Below are 19,672 nucleotides of genomic sequence, written 5' to 3' on the forward strand. Positions count from 1 at the left end.
ACAAGCATTATTGAGACCTCTAATCATTTAAATCTTTTAATATTGTATTGATTGTATATTTCTCTGTAATCAAACCCTTATATATACTGTAGTTCCTAGTTATTCCAGGTCCAGCTGTGAGTGCTGACCACTTCAGTCCGGCTCTAATCCCATTTAAAATGCAGCCCCATGCAACTTCACCAAGGTCCCACAGAAAGGCTATGCCAGAGCCAACAACAGAACGCTGATCTGTTGCTAGGGCTGTCAAGCGATTAAAAAAATTAATCGCGATTAATCACACTGTTAAACAATAATAGAATACCATTTATTTAAATATTTTTGGATGTTTTCCACATTTTCAAATATATTGATTTCAATTACAACACAGAATACAAAATGTACAGTGCTCACTTTGTTTTTTATTACAACTATTTGCACTGTAAAAAACAAAAGAAATAGTATTTTTCAATTCAATACAAGTACTGTAGCGCAATCTCTTTATCATGAAAGTTGAACTTACAAATGTAGAATTATGTACAAAAAAAACTGCATTCAAAAATAAAACAATGTAAAATTTTAGAGCCTGCAAGTCCACTCAGTCTTACTTCTTGTTCAGCCAATCAAGTTTGTTTACATTTGCAGGAGAGAATGCTGCCCACTTCTTGTTTACAGTGTCACCCGAAAGTGAGAACGGGCATTCTCATGCCACTGTTGTAGATGGCATCGCAAGATATTTATGTGCCAGATGTGCTAAAGATTCATATGTCCCTTCATATTTCAACCACCATTCCAGGGGACATGGGTCCATGTTGATGACGGGTTCTGCTCGATAACAATCCAAAGCAGTGCAGACTGATGCATGTTCATTTTCATTATCTGAGTCAGATGCCACCAGCAGAAGGTTGATTTTCTTTTCTGGTGGTTTGGATTCTGTAGTTTCCACATCAGAGTGTTGCTCTTTTAATACTTCTGAAATCATGCTCCACACCTTGTCCCTCTCAGATTTTGGAAGGCACTTCAGATTCTTAAACATTGGGTCAAGTGCTGTCTTATCTCACATTGGTACCTTCTTTGCATTTTGTCAAATCTGCAGTGAAAGTGTTCTTAAAATGAACAACATGTGCTGGGTCATCATCTGAGACTGCTATAACATGAAATATATGGCAGAATGCAGGTAAAACAGAGCAGGGGACATACAATTCTCCCCCAAGGAGTCCAGTCACTAATTTAATTAACACATTAGGTTAACTGAGACCCTTCCAACCCTGATATTCTATGATTATTTTTTTAACAACTGTCACCAGCATGGAAGCACGTCCTTTGGAATGGTGGCCGAAGCATGAAGGGGCACACGAATGTTTATCATATCTGGCAGGTAAATACCTTCCAGTGCTGGCTACAAAAGTCCCATGCAAATGCCTGTTCTCACTTTCTGGTGACACTGTAAATAAGAAGAGGGCAGCAGCATCTACTGTAAATGTAAACAAACTTGTTTGTGTGCGCGATTGGCTGAACAAGAAGCAGGACTGAGTGGACTTGTAGGCTCTGCAGTTTAAAATTGTTTTGTTTTTGAGTGCAGTTAGGTAACAAAAAAAATCTGCATTTATAGGTTGCATTTTCATGATAAAGAGACTGCACTACTATTTCTTTTATCATTTTTACAGTGCAAATATGTATAATAAAAATAATATACACTTTGATTTCAGTTACACCACAGAATACAATATATATGAAAATGTAGACAAACATCCCCACCCCAAGGGAGGCTGAAGCCTGGAGCCCCGTGCCTCAAGGGGGCTGCAGTCCAGAGCCGCATGCCCTGAGAGGGCCTGAAGCCTGGAGTCCCATCCCCTGAGCAGAGCTGAAGCCCAGAGCCCTGGGGGTCACACTTTTTCTAGGGGGGGAGGTAACGATTTTTTTTATGTCCAAAGTGGGTTGGCAGCACAAAAAGGTTGAGAAAGCCAGATTTAAAGAAAATCACAAGCTAATGCAGAGGAAAGAAGAGCCTAGTGCTCTAGAGCAGCGGTTCTCAAACTTTTGCAACCCGAGGACCCCCATTTTGATTTAAAAAATTTTAGGGACCCCCAAAGCCCCCCGCTCAGCCCCTGCCCCACCCCTTCTCTGAAGCCCCACCCCTGCTCACTTTATGCCCCCTCCCTCCATTGCTCACTCTCCCCCACCCTCACTCACTTTCACCAGGCTGGGGCAGGGGGTTGGGATGCAGGAAGGGGTGCAGGCTCTGGGAGGGAGTTTGGTTGCGGGAGGGGGTGCAGGGTGAGGGCTACGGGAGGGAGTTTGGGTGCAGGGTGCAGGCTCTGGGCTGAGGCAGAGGGATGGGGTGCAGGAGGGGGTGAAGGGTGCGGGCTCCAGCTTACCTTGGGCGGCTCCCAAAAGCGACTGGCACATCCCTCTGGCAGCGGCTCCTAGGCAGGGGGACCGGGGGTCTCCGCAGGCACTGCCCCTGCAGCTCCCATTGGCTGCAGTTCCTGGCCAATGGGAGCTGCAGAGTCAGTGCTCAGGCCAGGGGCAGCACGCAGAGACCCCCTGCTTCCGCCCCAGGGGCCACAGGGAGGGACGTGCTGGCCGCTTCCAGGAGCGGCGCAGGGCCAGGGCAGGCAGAGAGCCTGCCTTAGCCCCGCTGTGCCACAAGAGTTTTAGCGTACAGAAGGCACTGGGAGGGAGGGGGAGGAGTTGAGGGAGGGAAGGGGAGGAGTTGATCAGCAGGGCCTGCAGACCACAGTTTGAGAAACGCTGCTCTAGAGCCTTTCAGGCACACTGCTCATGAGCAGAAGAGGGATCCAGGATAATGGACATTTGCCCTGGGTAAACTGGGGGCAGAAAAATTCTCTGTTTACTTTCTCCTCTGTTGCAAAGATCCACAACATTAGCTGCACTAATTAGATACAGGGCTTGGCTGCCACAACTTGCATCACTTACCAGTGTTGAGCTTCCTTATATCCCAGATAGCTTTGGTCATAATGTGCCCATCCCAGGGTGCACTGGTTGGTGGGTTATTCTGCATCGTCTGAGGTGACGTTCTGATCAGTCGTCACAGACAAAGTCTTCACTTTCTTCACAAAAGTCTTTATGCAGAGATTGCAGAGTAATGGAGGAGAGCTGGCCTCCAGGGTAATGGGGAACTCCTTGGTGGTGAATGGCATGACCCACAGGGGAACTTCTGAGCCCTGCCTGGACAGACTGAGCAAGCAGCAAACATTGGGCCTGACCCCTCCAAGCGCTGAGATGCCTTCTCCTTCCCACTGAAGCCAAGAGGTGTTCTCTGCATTTCTACGAGATATTCAGTGTCTAGTGGCAAAGGACCCACTGAAAGAGGCCAAGCGGGAAAGAAAAGGGGAAGCACCCAAGTCCTGAGCTGAGCAGGTGAGGAGCAGAAAGATGTAACTCCCCTTCTTACAGCTAAGAACAACATAACAGACACTAATCATTGAGGACGGAGTAAAACTACAGAAAACAGGCTATAAACAGCAGAGGCCTAGTGCTGCTACCCTGACTCATGCTGATAGTACCTTACTCCAGTGAAATCAGAGGGATGCCTTGGTGACTGCGGTACAGCCTCATGTGAGTAGGGGTGGCAGGACGGGGCCCATAATGGCTAAGAAATAAGTTGCTAAGCAGAGCCCCTTCCAGAAGGGAAACAGTCCATTCGAAGGTTGCAAAAGACATTGTCAAAATAGGTTTCAGAGTAGCAGCCATGTTAGTCTGTATCCGCAAAAAGAAAAGGAAGACTTGTGGCACCTTAGAGACTAACCAATTTATTTTAGCTCACGAAAGCTTATGCTCAAAGAAATTCGTTAGTCTCTAAGGTGCCACAAGTCCTCCTTTTCTTTTTGTCAAAATAGGGTGTCTCTACATTGCAAGCTCTCTGTGCAGGCCCTTCATTTCACTCACCGTGGAAAGCACACCTGCAATGCTGCGCACAAATGTGAAATAAGAATAAATTCCTTATAAAAAACTAACTTAGGAGGCTGTCAAATTTCCAGACAGAACCACTGAAAATTCAAGAAAATGCTGCCATAAATCTCCCTGTTCTGCCTTAACACTGCCCTCTTGTGTGTATGCTGGATTCACAGAGTTTAAAGCCCGAGGGGACCACTAGTTCATGTGGCCTGACCTCCTGTATAGTACAGGCCATCACACTTTACCCCGTTACCCTGTATAAGGCCCAATAGCTTCTGTTTGGCTGAAGCATCTTCCAGAAAGGTGTCCAGTTTGGATTAGAAGATATCAAGAAACAGAATCCACCACTTCCTTTCCAAATTGGTTCCAACAGTTAATCGCCTTCGTTGTTAGGTATTTGTGCCTTATTTCCTATTTGGATTTGTCTGGCTTTAACTTCCAGCCCGAGTCTTGCTCTGCCTTTCTCTGCTAAAGAATTCCAATACCAGCTTTCATTACAGGGTCACAGATTATATTGTCCATGGGATCTTGCCTCATTCAGTGCACAGGATAAATGGTGCAAAATAAAATCCTGGTGCTGTGAAGTGTGGACCTAGTGGCTGTGTCTGATGTCGGGCACACTATAACTGACTGGAGTGGGCAGGAGAGCACACAGCATGTGTGGAAGGGCAGCAGCGGGTGGGGCATGGGTAAGCTGTGGATAGGAGCAGAGTTTTCTTGCGATGCTGGCTAAGGGTCTGACCTGTCCCAAAAAACCAAGGCGCAGATTATGAAAACATTACACTGTTTACAAGGCTGTTCAGTCCCAAGTGCTATGAAGTTTGGATACCAGGGCCAGCTGCAATGGGAACAGAAACCGGCTCAGTCCTCCTGCCGAGGGAACAGAGACCCATCCTGCATCCTCTTATATTTCTGCCTGTCCCTTTAGTCGTAAGGGCCCAGGCCATTTTTGTTCAGAGCGTTCATGTACATACCTTGTTGTCCAATGACAGACAGGGGTGGAGATCTCGATCCGGTCGCTCGAGTTTGACAATAGTGACAAATCCAGAGCTGGTGTGCTCATCCTCACTGGTGTTACACAGAGACAGCGGGTGGAACTGTGGGCACAAAGGAGGAGGGAACTCAGATCTCATTGAGCATAATGGGCATGTCAGTTTTTATTTTAAACACTATGTCCATCCTGCTAGTGTCTAGGTATTGTGCGGGATCCCTAAGCCGACATGCAAGGAGCTCAGCAGGGTCAGGCTATTGGTCCAGTGACCAGATGGGATTTACACCATTGGCCAGCAGCGTCAGGCAGGTCTACCCCGAGAATGCCATATCCCTACCCACAAACACCACACCAGGCCATGCCCACTAATCTCAGCCATTGAGACAGCATATGGGGAGAGAGGCTCCATCAGCCAGGAGCCTAGCCCAGGGACAGTGCAGGTGCCTTTGCAAATCAGGTCTCACTTAGAAACTCCTTCACAAAGCAGCAAACTCTAGTGCATTGCCCAGTGCAGCGAGAGCTGCGCTAATGAAGCCTGAGGTAGGGCAGGAGCCTGCTGCTCTTTAAGCTTTGCACTCACTAACCAGCCTTTGCTGTTTGGCTGGAGTTGGACACAACACTTCTTAAGTGGGGAGAGCGCCCAAGAGCGGCAGTGTGGGAGGGGGATGAGTAGAAAAGCACAGGTTACCATGACCTGGTGAGTCAGACCTGGGTAAGGCAGCTCAAGGGGTCCCACAGCAGTAACTGGAATGCCCAGCTTAATCTCCTACAAGCAGCAGATGCTGTGATCGGAACCGTTCATTCAAAGGTCCTAATATGCTTCGCCACTATCAGTTCTTCCAACCACCCATTCCCCATGAATCAGGTCACTATCATCACTCCCATGTTACAGATGGGGACACTGAGGCATACTGGGGGTGGAGCTAGAGGCAAAAGTGGGTGGCACCATAGACAGTACATGCTCTACTCTGGCCAGAGAGGTTGCCATAACTTGCAACATGCCTGATGGCTGTTGATTTCTGAGCCTTTAGGTTACACTAAGATAATTTTCAAGCTTTTCTCGGCAACTAGGAGAGCTGCTAGAAATGTACTTTTTAATGAAAGCTGAGATTCCCACATAATTAACCAACTTTAGATGTTGGGGCTTTAAGAAGAATACCAAATACTGTGAGACTCACAAAAAAAAATCAACAGAGTTGGCAACATTGGGGACATAATAAAGAGATGTAATAATTAATGGTGTAGAGACAATAGACTGGGAGCAGAAGAGAACATGAGAACAAGGGGGACATTTGATAACATTGAAAGGCTGCAAATTTAAAACTGAGAAAAGGAAATACTTTTTCACCCAATACATAATTAAACTGTGGAACTCACTGCCACAGGAAGTTATTGAAGCCACGAATTTAGCAAGATTCAAAGGACTAGACGTGCATCTCTATTACAAGAGCATCCAGAGTCACAATCGTTAATGCTAAAAGAAGAGCTCTGGAAGAGAGAGAACCCCAGGAGATACACCCTTCTGGTTCAGGGCTGACCCCAATCTCTGACTTTGAGGGATCAGGATGACACATTCAGGGGTACAGAGTATTCTGCAGCAGCTACTGCGGGGTTTCTGCAGCTTCCTCTGAAGCACAGTACTGGCCACTGTCAGACAAAGGGCACTAGATTGGATGGACCTCAGTTGTGAGCCAGGCTTGGAATTCCTATGTTCCTTCAGAATGGGAGTGAGACTTTGCCAGAGGAGAGTGCAATGGGAAAAATTCCTAGAGTAAGGAAACAAGGAATGAAAAATAAAAAAGAAACAACTGTGAACTTCTGCTGCAGCCCACAAAACTGGTGGAGAAAGAACAAAGCAGACCTGCACCAGCTCGTCCAGTGTAGCAATCCCTGCTGTGCTCATGGATCACAATAGAATGAAACCAGCATCCCTGCCACCCCAAACTCTGGAAGGACATGATTAAAGCCAACCATATAATGGAAAGAAAATAAATTACAGTCACCCAGGCCCCTAACTTACACCTCTCCCAATGGAGATCTCTCAATTCCCTCCCTCCCTACACCTCCCAGAGACCTCCTGTCCCAACCAGGGCTATTTCACTCCCCCAGGGCTTTGCCTTCCTCTTCCTCCCATGTTAAGGATACAAAAAAAAAATCAAATAGTTACATTTTTGATTGAGGATTCAATTATTTGCTCCTAGAAAACTTGCCAATGAATTCGATTGGTTCCACGTGCTGCCACCTGATTCCTCATCCCTGCCTCTCCATGTCACCCTCCTCCTTGCAGCTCCATGAGGCTCTTTGGCCTCCCATTCAAAGCCCTGCAGAACACCTCTCAACTTACTGGCTTTGCTCTCTTTTCACCTGCTCCCCACCCCCCGCCCCCCACTGCCTCCCTCTGCCAGCTTGGAATGCCCATTTGTCACATTTCCTTACACCATGCCCCCGAGCTCGCTGGAGCAGGGACTGTGACTGTACTGCACCCAGTATGATGGCCCCACCTGGCAGGGCCTCTGACAGCTTCCCTCAGCTAATAAAATAAAATAATAGTAAGCATCAATCATCATCATCTGGGCTGCCCAAAGAATTACCTAAAGCCACACATGATAGTCTAGGTCACACAGCAACTACCCCTGGGTGTGATGCTACAGCACTTAGTTAGGTAAAGGGCTGGTTAGAGGGATGGAATGGGGGGTGCCCCTCCTGGAGGCTCAGGAGGAGGGGAGTTTCATGGGGCTCAGTATTGGGACAGGCCCATTGTACAATTTTTATTAATGATTTAAACAAGCTACCTTCATTTCCAGGCAACTTTGAGACTGGTGGGGGATAGGGTGCCAAGGGCACTGTGGGGATGGGCTATGAAAGGTAAAATACCTACAGCAGAGGTTTTCAAATTGTGGGGCACACCCCCTTATGGAGGCATGGAGGAACATTTGTGGGGGCGAGCGGCAATGCCAAGCGGCTCGTGCCAGGCTCACACGGTGGAGCCAAGGCCAGCTCCCATGGCGGGCAGGGAGGGAGTGTCACCTCCACCCCCTGACTCACCTCAGCATTCAGGACAAGGCCTTCCAGATCCTAAACCTGCTGGGCCACCAGCACTGATTTGGGAAGCGCAGAGGCCTGCTTGTTTGTGTCCCAACCTGCCTTGGCCTGGATGGGTCCATCCCCAGCAGAGGAACAGTACAGGCTTAGTAAGAGCCAGGCCAAACTTTCTCTTGCCCTTGACAGAGGCTCCTGCGGTGGTAGGTGGCTGTGGAGGGGGGGCTCCCTGAGGCAGGAGCGTTGCCAGGGGAGGCCTACAGTCCCTTTGCACTGGGCTACTGGGCAGTGAGGGTTTCCCCGCTTGGTGTTTAGCTCTGTAAGAGCCACATGGCACTAACCACCCCCAGCCCCAGACTAGACAGGGCTGGGCCTTTCTCTCTTTCCCCAGAACGCCGGCCCAGCAGCACTGGGCCTCACTCTTTGTTTTTTTTGGGAGGTAGGGAGCACAAGCCCTTCAGGCCTCAGTGATACCCTTGTTCAGGCCAGGAGGGGCCCAGCTCCACTGCTGCACTGGGCCTGGTGATGCTGGTAAGGGCCAGGAAATCAGTTACGACCCTAGGAAATGCAGAGGATCCTCCCTGGGGCTGGTAGGGCCCTGGGAACAGAATGCTGAGGGGAGAGGCCTGGAGTTCCTCTCTTCCCTGAGGGCAAGCAGCCAACCCCTTGACTGACTCAGCCCCTCAGGGACAGCAGCAACCTGGCTTCCAGGGCAAGGGGAGGTAGGGGGCTGCTGGAGCCCAGCACTCTGCTGTGTGGGTCAGTGACTGTCACTGCAGCGCTTGTATGGCTCATTGTTATGGGAGTCCCCTGGGGCCTTACACCATGTGCCTTTGACTGGAGCAGGAGGGGATTGCGCTTTCACCCCCGGAGCCCTTCCAATAGTGTTTCCTTTCCCCACCAGGCCTGTCCAAAGCTTGCTGTGGCCTGATCATAGAATCATAGACTATCAGGGTTGGAAGGGACCTCAGGAGGTCATCTAGTACAACCCTTGCTCAAAGCAGGACCAATCCCCAATTTTTGCCCCAGATCCCTAAATGGCCCCCTCAAGGATTGAACTCTCAACCCTGGGTTTAGCAGCCCAATGCTCAAACCACTGAGCTATCCCTCCGCCCTGATCTGTTCTTCCAGCCCCTAGCTCCTGGGTGCTGTAGCATGCAGGTGTTTCCATAACCTGTCTGGGCCAAGAGCCACATAGCTGCTTTGTTACCAAACCAGTGCAGCAAAAAACACAAGGCAGTTCCACCACAGGGTGGAGCTATTAGCAGGAACCCAGCTATCCTGGACATGCTCATATCTGATCACTGAAACCATTGCACTTATCTGGCCCATTCTCTGGAACCTAATGGAACACGAGGGGCCCTGTAAACTGAGCTGCCATGTCCGTCCCTTGGCCTGGGGGCCGATGAAGCTTGTGTGTGAGCTAGAGAGAACTCCAGGGCAGGTTCACTTCCTGCATGAGTGCTTCTTTGTTATGTGTGTCTTATGTAATTATGTATGAGACCATGTGGTGAGAACGAGATTTAAGCAAGATCAGAAAGAGTGCGGCAGCATATGGCTCTGGGTGAAATGAGCCTAATCCACTCCTGTATTATCGCTCTCTGCTGGTAGCTGCCACACTTGGAACGTAACAAGGTAAAGTTCCCTGCTGAAGCTGAAGGCTCCCTTATTGTCCGTCTAAACCTTTTAGACTACGGGCAACATTCTGCTCTCTGTCACCCAAGTGTGAATATAGTGCCACCCACTTAAATACGTTTCCTCACCAGGGTCACCAAAATCAGAGCTTGTCCCTTTGATCAAACTGTTATGTTAATAAATAAAGTGTAATGAATGAATTTCTATGTCCTAAGGTATGAGAGACTGTCCTTGAGAGTCAGTGTACTTTAGGTGGAGGAGTTGGGGAAGCTGAGAAAATTAAAACAAGTAGTTATTGTTCTTAGTCCAGTCTCCATGGTAACAATGATAAAATCTTTCCCCCTTTATTTTGGAATGCCAGCCCCCAGTCTTGGAAGAGGCATGTGATGGCAAGTTGTTTTGCACCTTGCTTTGCTGTGCCCATGAAGCCTGTTGCAATGAATACTGTGATAGAAAACTTGTACTAATTTGTATGAATAAGAGTATTGCCAACCTCAAGAATTCAAAAATCATGAGTTAGGTCCCCCCAAAATCATGAGATTGGTTTAAAAATCAAGAGGATAATTGTGGGGTAATTTAAGTGTAGAGTAACTATATTACTTCATTCTCCATTATCCTTAGCACCCTGGAAATACATCATGTGGGTGCACAAACCATCACTGCTGTCCCTGGCACATGGGGATCCTGCCCCGTAGTGATAGGTGCATTTTCTGATTTCATGTAACGTTCCTGCTATCCAACAGTGCCTTAAGTCCACTCCTGGTTAATCAGTTCACCTTTCATCTCGCACACATTGTGCAGTGCACAGCAGAGCACAATAATGCAGCTGGTTTTGACAACACTGGCATCCAAATGGTTCTGAAGGCAGCAGCATCTTGACTTCAACCTTCCAAATGTGCATTCCACCACCATCACACAGCTACTGAGCATGTAACTGAATCTTCTTTGTCAGGCCTCTCAAATCAGTGAATGGTTTTACAAACATGTGTAATGATCCTCTTTCAAGGGGTAGTTGATAGGGAAGCGTCACCTAGTGGTCAGGGCTTAGACCCATGACTTGCTGGGGGTTGTTGGTAGGGGAGTGTAAGCCCTCCCGCTCCACCAGGCTCTGACCCAGGGCCCTTTGAGGGCTGTCAGCGATCTGACAACCAGGGTTGCTTAAGACCGCCCTCCCTGGACACCTTCCTATCACTCCCCCCTTCCTGCAATTGTCCCAACATCGCCGTCTGGGTCTAGGCAGTGCGACGGGTGTCTGCTCACCACAAAGCACCTTCTGGCTGCTGCCTATACTGGGGTAGTGCTCTCTCTCTCTCTCTCTCTCTGCCGTGGCATGGCCCCCCTTCTGGGCCAGCTCAGTCACAGAATCATAGAATATTAGGGTTGGAAGAGACCTCAGGCGGTCATCTAGTCCAATCCACTGCTCAAAGCAGGACCAACCCAACTAAATCATCCCAGCCAAGACTTTGTCAAGATGGACCTTAAAAATCTCTAAGGATGGAGATTCCACCACCTCCCTAGGTAACTCATTCCAGTGCTTCACTACCCTCCTAGTGAAAAAGTTTTTCCTAATGTCCAATCTAAACCTCCCCCACTGCAACTTGAGACCATTACTCCTTGTTCTATCGTCTGGTACCACTGAGAACAGTCTAGATCCATCCTCTTTGGAACCCCCTTTCAGGTAGTTGAAAGCAGCTATCAAATCCCCCCTCATTCTTCTCTTCTACAGACTAAATAATCCCAGTTCCCTCAGCCTCTCCTCATAAATCATGTGCTCCAGCCCCCTAATCATTTTGTTGCCCTCCACTGGGCTCTTTCCCATTTTTCCACATCATTTCTTGTAGTGTGGGGCCCAAAACTGGACACAGTACTCCAGATGAGGCCTCACCAATGCCGAATAGAGGGGAACGATCACGTCCCTCAATCTGCTGGCAATATGCCATTGACTTCCTTGGCAACAAGGGCACACTGTTGACTCATATTCAGCTTCTCATCCACTGTAATCCCTAGGTCCTTCTCTGCAGAATTTCTGCTTAGCCAGTTGGTCCCCAGTCTGTAGCTGTGCATGAGATTCTTCCTTCCTAAGTGCAGAACTCTGCACTTGTCCTTGTTGAGCTTCATCAGATTTCTTTTGGCCCAATCCTCCAATTTGTCTAGGTCACTCTGCACCCTATCCCTACCCTCCATCGTATCTACTTCTCACCCATCTTAGTGTCATCTGCGAACTTGCTGAGGGTGTAATTAATCCCATCATCCAGATCATTAATAAAAGATGTTGAACAAAACCAGCCCCAGGACCGACCCCTGGGGCACTCTGCTTGATACTGGCTGCCAACTAGACACCGAGCCATTGATCACTACCCATTGAGCCCGACTATCTAGCCAGCTTTCTATCTACCTTATAGTCCATCCATTACAGTCTTAGGGCTTTCCCCTGCTGCTCTCTCAGGCTGTTCCTGCGGCAGGTCCTCCCTTTCCTCAGGAAAGGACCTTTGGGAAGTTATCTAAGGGACAAATTCTGTCTACCCTCAGCTTTGCTCTGCTGGAGCTGCAGGTTGCAGGTCTGCTCTCTTCCCTGGTCTGCCCCAAGTGAGCTTCTCCCCTGCCTTTTAACTCCTCCTCCAGTTGGTGCATTTCCTACAGGTGTGGTGGGGCGGGGCTAGCTGGACCCAGAGCAGTTCCTTAACCCCTTGTTACCCTTTGTGGGGTTTGTACACCCCATCATAGAATCATAGAATATCAGAGTTGGAAGGGACCTCTGGAGGTCATTTAGTCCAACCCCCTGCCCAGAGCAGGACCAATCCCCAACTAAATCATCCCAGCCAGGGCTTTGTCAAGCCTGACCTTAAAAACTTCTAAGGAAGGGGATTCCACCACCTCCCTAGATAACGCATTCCAGTGTTTCACCACCCTCCTAGTGAAAAAGTTTTCCTAATATCCAACCTAAATCTCCCCCACTGCAACTTGAGACCATTACTCCTTGTCCTGTCATCTGTTATCACAGAGAATAAGTCTAGATCCATCCTATTTGGATCCACCTTTCAGGTAGTTAAAAGCAGCTATCAAATCCCCCCCCCATTCTTCTCTTCCGCAGACTAAACAATCCCAGTTCCCTCAGCCTCTCCTCATAAGTCATGTGTTCCAGACCCCTAATCATTTTTGTTGCCCTTCGCTGGACTCTCTCCAATTTTTCCACATCCTTTTTGTAGTGCGGGGCCCAACACTGGACACAGTACTCCAGATGAGGCCTCACCAATGTCGAATAGAGGGGAACGATCACGTCCCTCGATCTGCTGGCAATGCCCCTACTTATACATCCCAAAATGCCACTGGCCTTCTTGGCAACAAGGGCACACTGTTGACTCATATCAGCTTTTCGTCCACTTTCACCCCCAGGTCCTTTTCTGCAGAACTGCTGCCTAGCCATTCGGTCCCTAGTCTGTAGCGGTGCATTGGATTCTTCCGTCCTAAGTGCAGGACTCTGCACTTGTCCTTGTTGAACCTCATCAGATTTCTTTTGGCCCAATCCTCCAATTTGTCTAGGGCCCTCTGTATCCTATCCCTACCCTCCAGCGTACCTACCACTCCTCCCAGTTTAGTGTCATCTGCAAACTTGCTGAGGGTGCAATCCACACCAACCTCCAGATCATTAATGAAGATATTGAACAAAACCAGGCCCAGAACCGATCCTTGGGGCACTCCACTTGATACCGGCTGCCAACTAGACATGGAGCCATTGATCACTACCCGTTGAGCCCGACAATCTAGCCAACTTTCTACCCACCTGGTAGTGCATCCATCCAGCCCATACTTCTTTAACTTGCTGACAAGAATACTGTGGGAGACCGTGTCAAAAGCTTTGCTAAAATCAAGGAATAACACGTCCACTGCTTTCCCCTCATCCACAGAACCAGTTACCTCATCATAGAAGGCAATTAGATTGTCAGGCATGACTTGCTCTTGGTGAATCCATGCTGACTGTTCCTGATCACTTTCCTCTCCTCTGAGTGCTTCAGAATTGATTCCTTGAGGACCTGCTCCATGATTTTTCCGGGGACTGAGGTGAGGCTGACTGGCCTGTAGTTCCCAGGATCCTCCTTCTTCCCTTTTTTAAAGATTGGCACTACATTAGCCTTTTTCCAGTCTTCCGGGACTTCCACACCCTGGCAGAAGGGGATATGTGAGGCCCCCTAGAACAGTGGTTCTCAACCAGGGATATGCGTACCCCAGGGGTACTCAGAGGTCTTCCAGGATCAACTCATCTAGATATTTGCCTAGTTTTGCAACAGGCTACATAAAAAGCACTAGCGAAGTCAGTACAAATGATAATTTCATACAATGACTTGTTTATACTTCTCTATAAAATGTAAGTACAATATTTATATTCCAATTGATTTATTTTATAATTTTATTGTGAAAGTGAGAAAATAAGCATTTTTTCAGAAGTAGCATGCTGTGACACTTTTGTATGTTTATGTCTGATTTTGTAAGCAAGTAGTTTTTAAGTGACATAAAACTTGGGGATACGCAAGACAAATCAGACTCCTGAAAGGAGCACAGTAGTCTGGAAAGGCTGAGAGTCACTGTCCTAGAATAACAGTGGAGACAGAAAGAAAAGGAGTACTTGTGGCACCTTAGAGACTGACCAATTTATTTGAGCATAAGCTTTACTCCATTTATAACAATGTCATCGAGAGGGAGTAAGGTCCCTGCTTGTCCATGAAGGTGAAGTCCTGATCTTTGAAAAAAACTTGGCATCATGCACCTTGCCAGTACATCCCACATTGGCGCCCATGAACCTGCCTCTGTGGTTGACCAAAGCCTGCATAATGATGGAGTATTACCCTTTACAGTTATGTAGTCATTTGCTCCTTTTGGAGAAAAAGTTATGGGCACATAAGTCCCATCAGTACCCCCATGCAGTCTCTCAAAGCTGGCACTTATTTCAGTAGCATTGTTTATGCCCACCACTTTCAGGTAAACCACAGTCCTGATCTCCTTGCAAGATTCCAACACCTGAACCCCCAAAGTTTACTTGCCAACAACATACTGGTTTGCCATCGACCGGTAGCATTCTGGAGTAGCCAGCTTCCAGATGGCTATAGCAACCTGCTTATGGACTGGTATGGCTTCCCTCATGTGTGCCCTGGCGCTGAAAGGTCAGTGCATGGTGCTCGTATAGGTCCAGGAACATCTGCTTCTTCATGCAAAATTTCTGGAGCATCTGTTGGTCATACCAGGTCCACAGAACAATGTGATCCCACCAGTCTGTGCTTGTGGCCCTGCTCCAGGAGCTGCTACCTGTGGAGTGTCTGCAGCACTGGCAGCAGGCATCAGCTGCATCAACTGGACTGTGGATGCCATGGCTGTACTCTCCTCTCAGAGTTGCCTTCAACAGGACAAATACTGCCACTGAAATCTCCACCAGCACCTCACAGATGCTCTGCCTGAATCCTGAAATAGCAAGGAAATTGCAACCAGGAAAAGGTCTTCCACCAGTGCAGGAGCCACGCTGCTGACTCCTGTTGCAGGGAATATGCAAAATGGCTCAGCTGGATGTGTTGGCAGGCTAAGAGCACTTCAGGCAAGTGCCGTGGGAGGGACAGACAAGTTCTCCCACAATACATCACAAATCAAGCTCTGGAGCTAGTAAGGGTGCTAAGAACCCTAGGATACGCTCCTCAGAAGCCTCAGCTTCTGACACATCTGCGTACCACAGTATGCAGCTGCTGGCACAGGTATGAGGCATGCATAGCAATACATTGTGGGTACTCACATGTGAGTCTTGCAAAGAACAGGTTTGCAAGCATGGGTCACATGGACCCAGGTTTACTACATAATGTAGACAGACCCTGGGGGCAAGGTTAGAGTGCTGGTTCCACCTCAGGCTATGCTGAATTCCTGAGAGGCTAGCACATTTCTGGGATTGCACAGGAGCTGTGACATACTCTTATTTGGGTATCAGCTGGTAGGGCTGCTTGCAAGCTCTTTGGAGCAGGGTCCGTTTCTTTGTTCTGTGTGCGTATAATGCTCAGCACAATGGGGCCCTGAGCCTGTCTGGGCCTCCTTGGCTTACCAGAATACCAGTAATTAATAGCATGAATAATAATTGCAAGTTGCTTCACCAACTCCCAAAGGGGCTAAGCGTGTGAGTGAAATGCTAGCAGTGCTGTGAGGGGGTAATGTAAGAATCCAGCCAGGAAGCCAGGAGGGCAGTTGTTGTGGGATTCATGGTTAGGATAATGCAAAGACTCTCATTTTTATTCTATATTGTGAGGGGCCAGTTGTGGGTCTGTTTGTCCCTGTGGTCTGGCTGAACTCCCTTGCCAAGCAAAGCCGCTTTGCACTGAAAATTTCTGCTGTCGGCCTGTCCCTGTCCTGCCGGGTTGCTGCTGGCACTGAGGGTGTGCCTTGGTCACTAGCCAGAGCAGGTTAACATGAGAGCACCAACAGCAGAAAAGCAGCAGGAATATTGGCCAAGCTCAGAGCACCCTATTCCCACTGAAGTCTATTCATGTGAGTACCTACTCACCGATATGTGTAAGAAAATCAACAGATGACCCTGAATGGACTGATTGGCTCAGAACTAAACCTCAGGTGGAATTAGTGGAATGGAACTAGCCAAATCCCCCAAATGAAATTAGGAAAGACTAAACCTGCTGCCAGGTGGCCACTGGTGCAGAGTCCCTGAACATGACTTGCACCTTTTCTGACCACCCCTCTGCCTTACTCTCTGAGCAAGCAGTGGTCACGGTTCAGGACTGCAGGAGCAGAGATATGGCTGATGGGCCCATCCCCCGTCCCAGGTTCTTTTAGAAGCAGGTTTTTCCACAGAGCTCAGCATGTCAGGGTCGGGTGGACATTGGGTCTGGTCCTTACAATCTTGAGTGAGATAAAAACTGGGCAGAGCCAGTTCTTGGCTAATGAGACCCAGAATCCACTTGCAGGGGAGAAGCTTGGCCCCATGCTCAGGACCCCGCACCATCTCAGTGCAAACTCAGCCAGGGAACTTTCTAGGCTGGACCTGGAGTACCCAGGCTGCGGGCAGAGAAGGCTTAGGGACACCGCCTTTGGAAAGGGAAATATAAAGGGATACAAGCAGTTTCTCCTCACTTATTCCAGCTTCAGACATGGCTAAAGCTCTTGTAATTCGTTCTTGTATGTCCCCTATCTGGAAACTATTTGAATACGAAATAGGGGCGCAGGAAGCAGCCATATGGCAGCCAGAACTCCTTCATCCACACACAGTGGGGAAAGCAGGGCTGGAGGCAGCACCACAGGGAACAGCAGGAGATTTCCACAGAGCTTTGGAAGGGAGATTTGTATTTTATCAGGAGCAGAGGGCTGGCTCAGTGTGTGCAGCCAGGGACTATTTACATTTCTTGTCAGATACAGAGTTGTGGCAATCTCCTGTCACTGTCCCCAGTAACTCTGACTGCAGGCTCCTGTCTCTCAGGTCTTCCTGCTGTGACACCACAACATCTGGTTGGTTCTTTTTAGAGTGATCAAGGTGGCAGCACCCAAGGATTACAGGGCTGCCCAGTTCACGGCACTGCAGCTTTCCGGTATTCTAAACACAGCTTTATCATTCCCTTGTGTAACTTATATGTTCTTATAAAGTGTTGTTTGCACTCAGGTTCTGCACCAATTTAATTGTATAGTAGCAAAACCATGCCAGTGAAATAGGTGCAAAACTTCTGTGCAGATAAGGCCTAAGCAAGTTCTTGGCAGCTGTCTAAGGCAGTAGTAATAATCACTGCCGGGTCCTCTTAAAGCAAAGCAAGTTGAGAGGGACAGAGTGGAGAGAGGAACCAGGATCTTCTCAAAAGCAAAGTCCAGTTTCAAGGCAGAAAAGATGCTGGAGTCAAGGTGAATTTGGCAGAACTGGAAATAAGGAGGTGGAACCCTGTGGGAGCCCTCTCCGCTCTGCCATGGTGCTCACTGCAGGGCTGAGTGCCAGCCCCAGCGCCAGCCTTAGCTGAAGGAATTAGAACCCCAATGATTGACGCATGTCTCTCTTGGTTACTCTTATCCTTACACCACCTGAAGAAACATTGCAGCAGGTCCATCTTAGGACTGGTGGTCTCCTTCTCAGTATGTTCCTTGCTGTGTCCACGGGAACTCACTTCCTCAGAATTACCCAGTTCTCTGAGTTGTGGCCACAATTGCAGTTTGCCCCAGGAGACACGTGCCAAGCACCTAGGTCAGGTGCCTAACTCTCACTAAGCACTTATCTGCATCTTTAGGTGCCTAAATACCTTAAGGAGTCAACCGTGTGTCATTCAGGCCCTTTGTGGATTTTGCCTCAGTCTTCAATAAGGATGATGATATAGCCCATGCAGGCAAAAGCAGGCTGGCTGATTGGAATGAGTGTATGGAAATGGAAATTACCATATCAAAGGTGGAAGCAAAGCTCAAAGAGATGTATGCACTCAAGTCCGGGGCACCGGATAATCTCTGTCCCAGAACACTGAAAAAACTGGCACATGAGATTGTAAATCCTGTAGCAAGGAATTTTAATCAATCTATCAAATTAGGAATGGTAATGTGGGCAGAGAGTAGCAAAGGTAGTACTTATATATAAGAAAGGGGAAAAATGTGATCCAGGTAACTATAGTCTGATCTCAGTAATATGCAAGGATTTAGAACAAATTGTGGATGAAAGACTAATTAAAGACATGGAGGTATATGGAAAATGGGAGTAAATGCAACATGGCTTTATCAAAGGTAGATTGTGCCAGACTAACATGAGCTCTTACTTTGATAAGATAACTGATTCTCTAGATAATGGAAGTGCAGTAGATCTAATATAGTTGGACTTCAGTAAAACGTTCAACAAGATACCAAATGGGAAATTATTAATTACGCTGAAGAAAATGGGAATTAGGACAGGAACTGTATGGTGGGTAAGGAGCTGGCTGAAAAAGAGAGGGCACTGAGTTGTGCTGAAAGGTGAACTATCAGGCCAGAAGGAGGTTGCCAGTGGAGTTCCTCAAGGGCTGGTCTTGGGACCAAACTTATTTAATCTTTTAGGTAATGGCCTTGGCACAAAAGTAGGAATGTGCTCTGCAGCCTTGATGCTCTAGCTGGGGATTTCCTGTCTGAACACTCTGAGCCTCACCCAGATTCGTCTCCAGGTAGGTCTGGCTCCCCAGCCAGGCAGTGCCTCGAGGAACTCTTCCTTGGCACCTTCACACAGGGAGTATTGTGAGACTCAAGCAGTGTGGGTTGGCAGTGCGGGTGGCTCTCTGATTGGTTCTGTGTATAGTGTGGGCAAAGCCCTGCTCCAGCCCAGTCCCTCACAACCTTCCTGCCAGCATTTCCCTCCCCACCACTCTCACGCTGCTCCGTGCAGAGACTCACAGGTGGGCCCAGATTCTCCAAAGGGCTCCGGGGCATCCAGAGCATTTGGACAATACCTGACACCTTCTAGTCCAAAGACTAAGCCTGTTCACCAAGGTGAAGCATACCCTCCACCTCCACCAAAGCAATGCCCCCTGCATTTCAGAAGACCAAACCAGCTGTGTCCTGCCAATGGAGTATTTCGTATAACTTAGCCCCCCAATCTCTCCCTCCCACCAATCCCCCCCATTTTCACACATCTCTTCACCCGAACCCAATCAAACGGTGGGCCGGGGAATTTAACTGCCAGAGGGCTGTAGCTACAGAGATTGATGTGAGCCAGGAGGCCCCAGGGTCCAGGCCAAGCCCTGCTGACGGGGAGGTGCTGGGATTCCTGCAAGGGTGCTGTTCCTCAGCCCTGCTTGGGGGCTCCATTTATCATGCCAGTCTCCGCCTGGTCAATATGAGGTGTCTGATAAATGTGTCGTCCCTGCCGCATCCCACTCCTTCCCTGGCTGCTGGGAGGGAGAAAGAGCATTTTCTCTCTGCTCCAGCTCTCGCCCCAAAGCCTCCTGGCCACTGAAGCTGGGTGGAGGGTCTCTGCTAAGGTGCCCTCCCCCAGCATTGGTTTTTCAGCTCGGCTCCTCAGAGACTAGCTCCACTGCCACTGAGAGTCCCCCACACCAGCACCTGAGTCCTGTCTGGTTCAGGGAAGCCTACAGGGCTCTGAACAGCAGCAGTGAGACCAGACATGACTCTGGTCAATGTCCA

The 19,672-nt window shown here is 48.6% G+C and overlaps 1 protein-coding gene across 1 annotated transcript in view; it reads right to left on the bottom strand.

The window, feature by feature from the left end:
- The window catches only part of RNF43 (ring finger protein 43), a 127,260-nt gene that overhangs the window by 52,765 nt on the left and 54,823 nt on the right, over positions 1-19,672 (bottom strand). Inside the window, exon 2 of the mRNA XM_074974438.1 lies at positions 4,872-4,994. Within this exon, the coding sequence (XP_074830539.1) occupies positions 4,872-4,994 (123 nt within the window). The remainder of the gene's footprint in view (positions 1-4,871; positions 4,995-19,672) is intronic.

Source organism: Natator depressus, chromosome 17 (genome assembly GCF_965152275.1).
Source record: "Natator depressus isolate rNatDep1 chromosome 17, rNatDep2.hap1, whole genome shotgun sequence".
NCBI classification, from domain to species: domain Eukaryota; kingdom Metazoa; phylum Chordata; order Testudines; family Cheloniidae; genus Natator; species Natator depressus.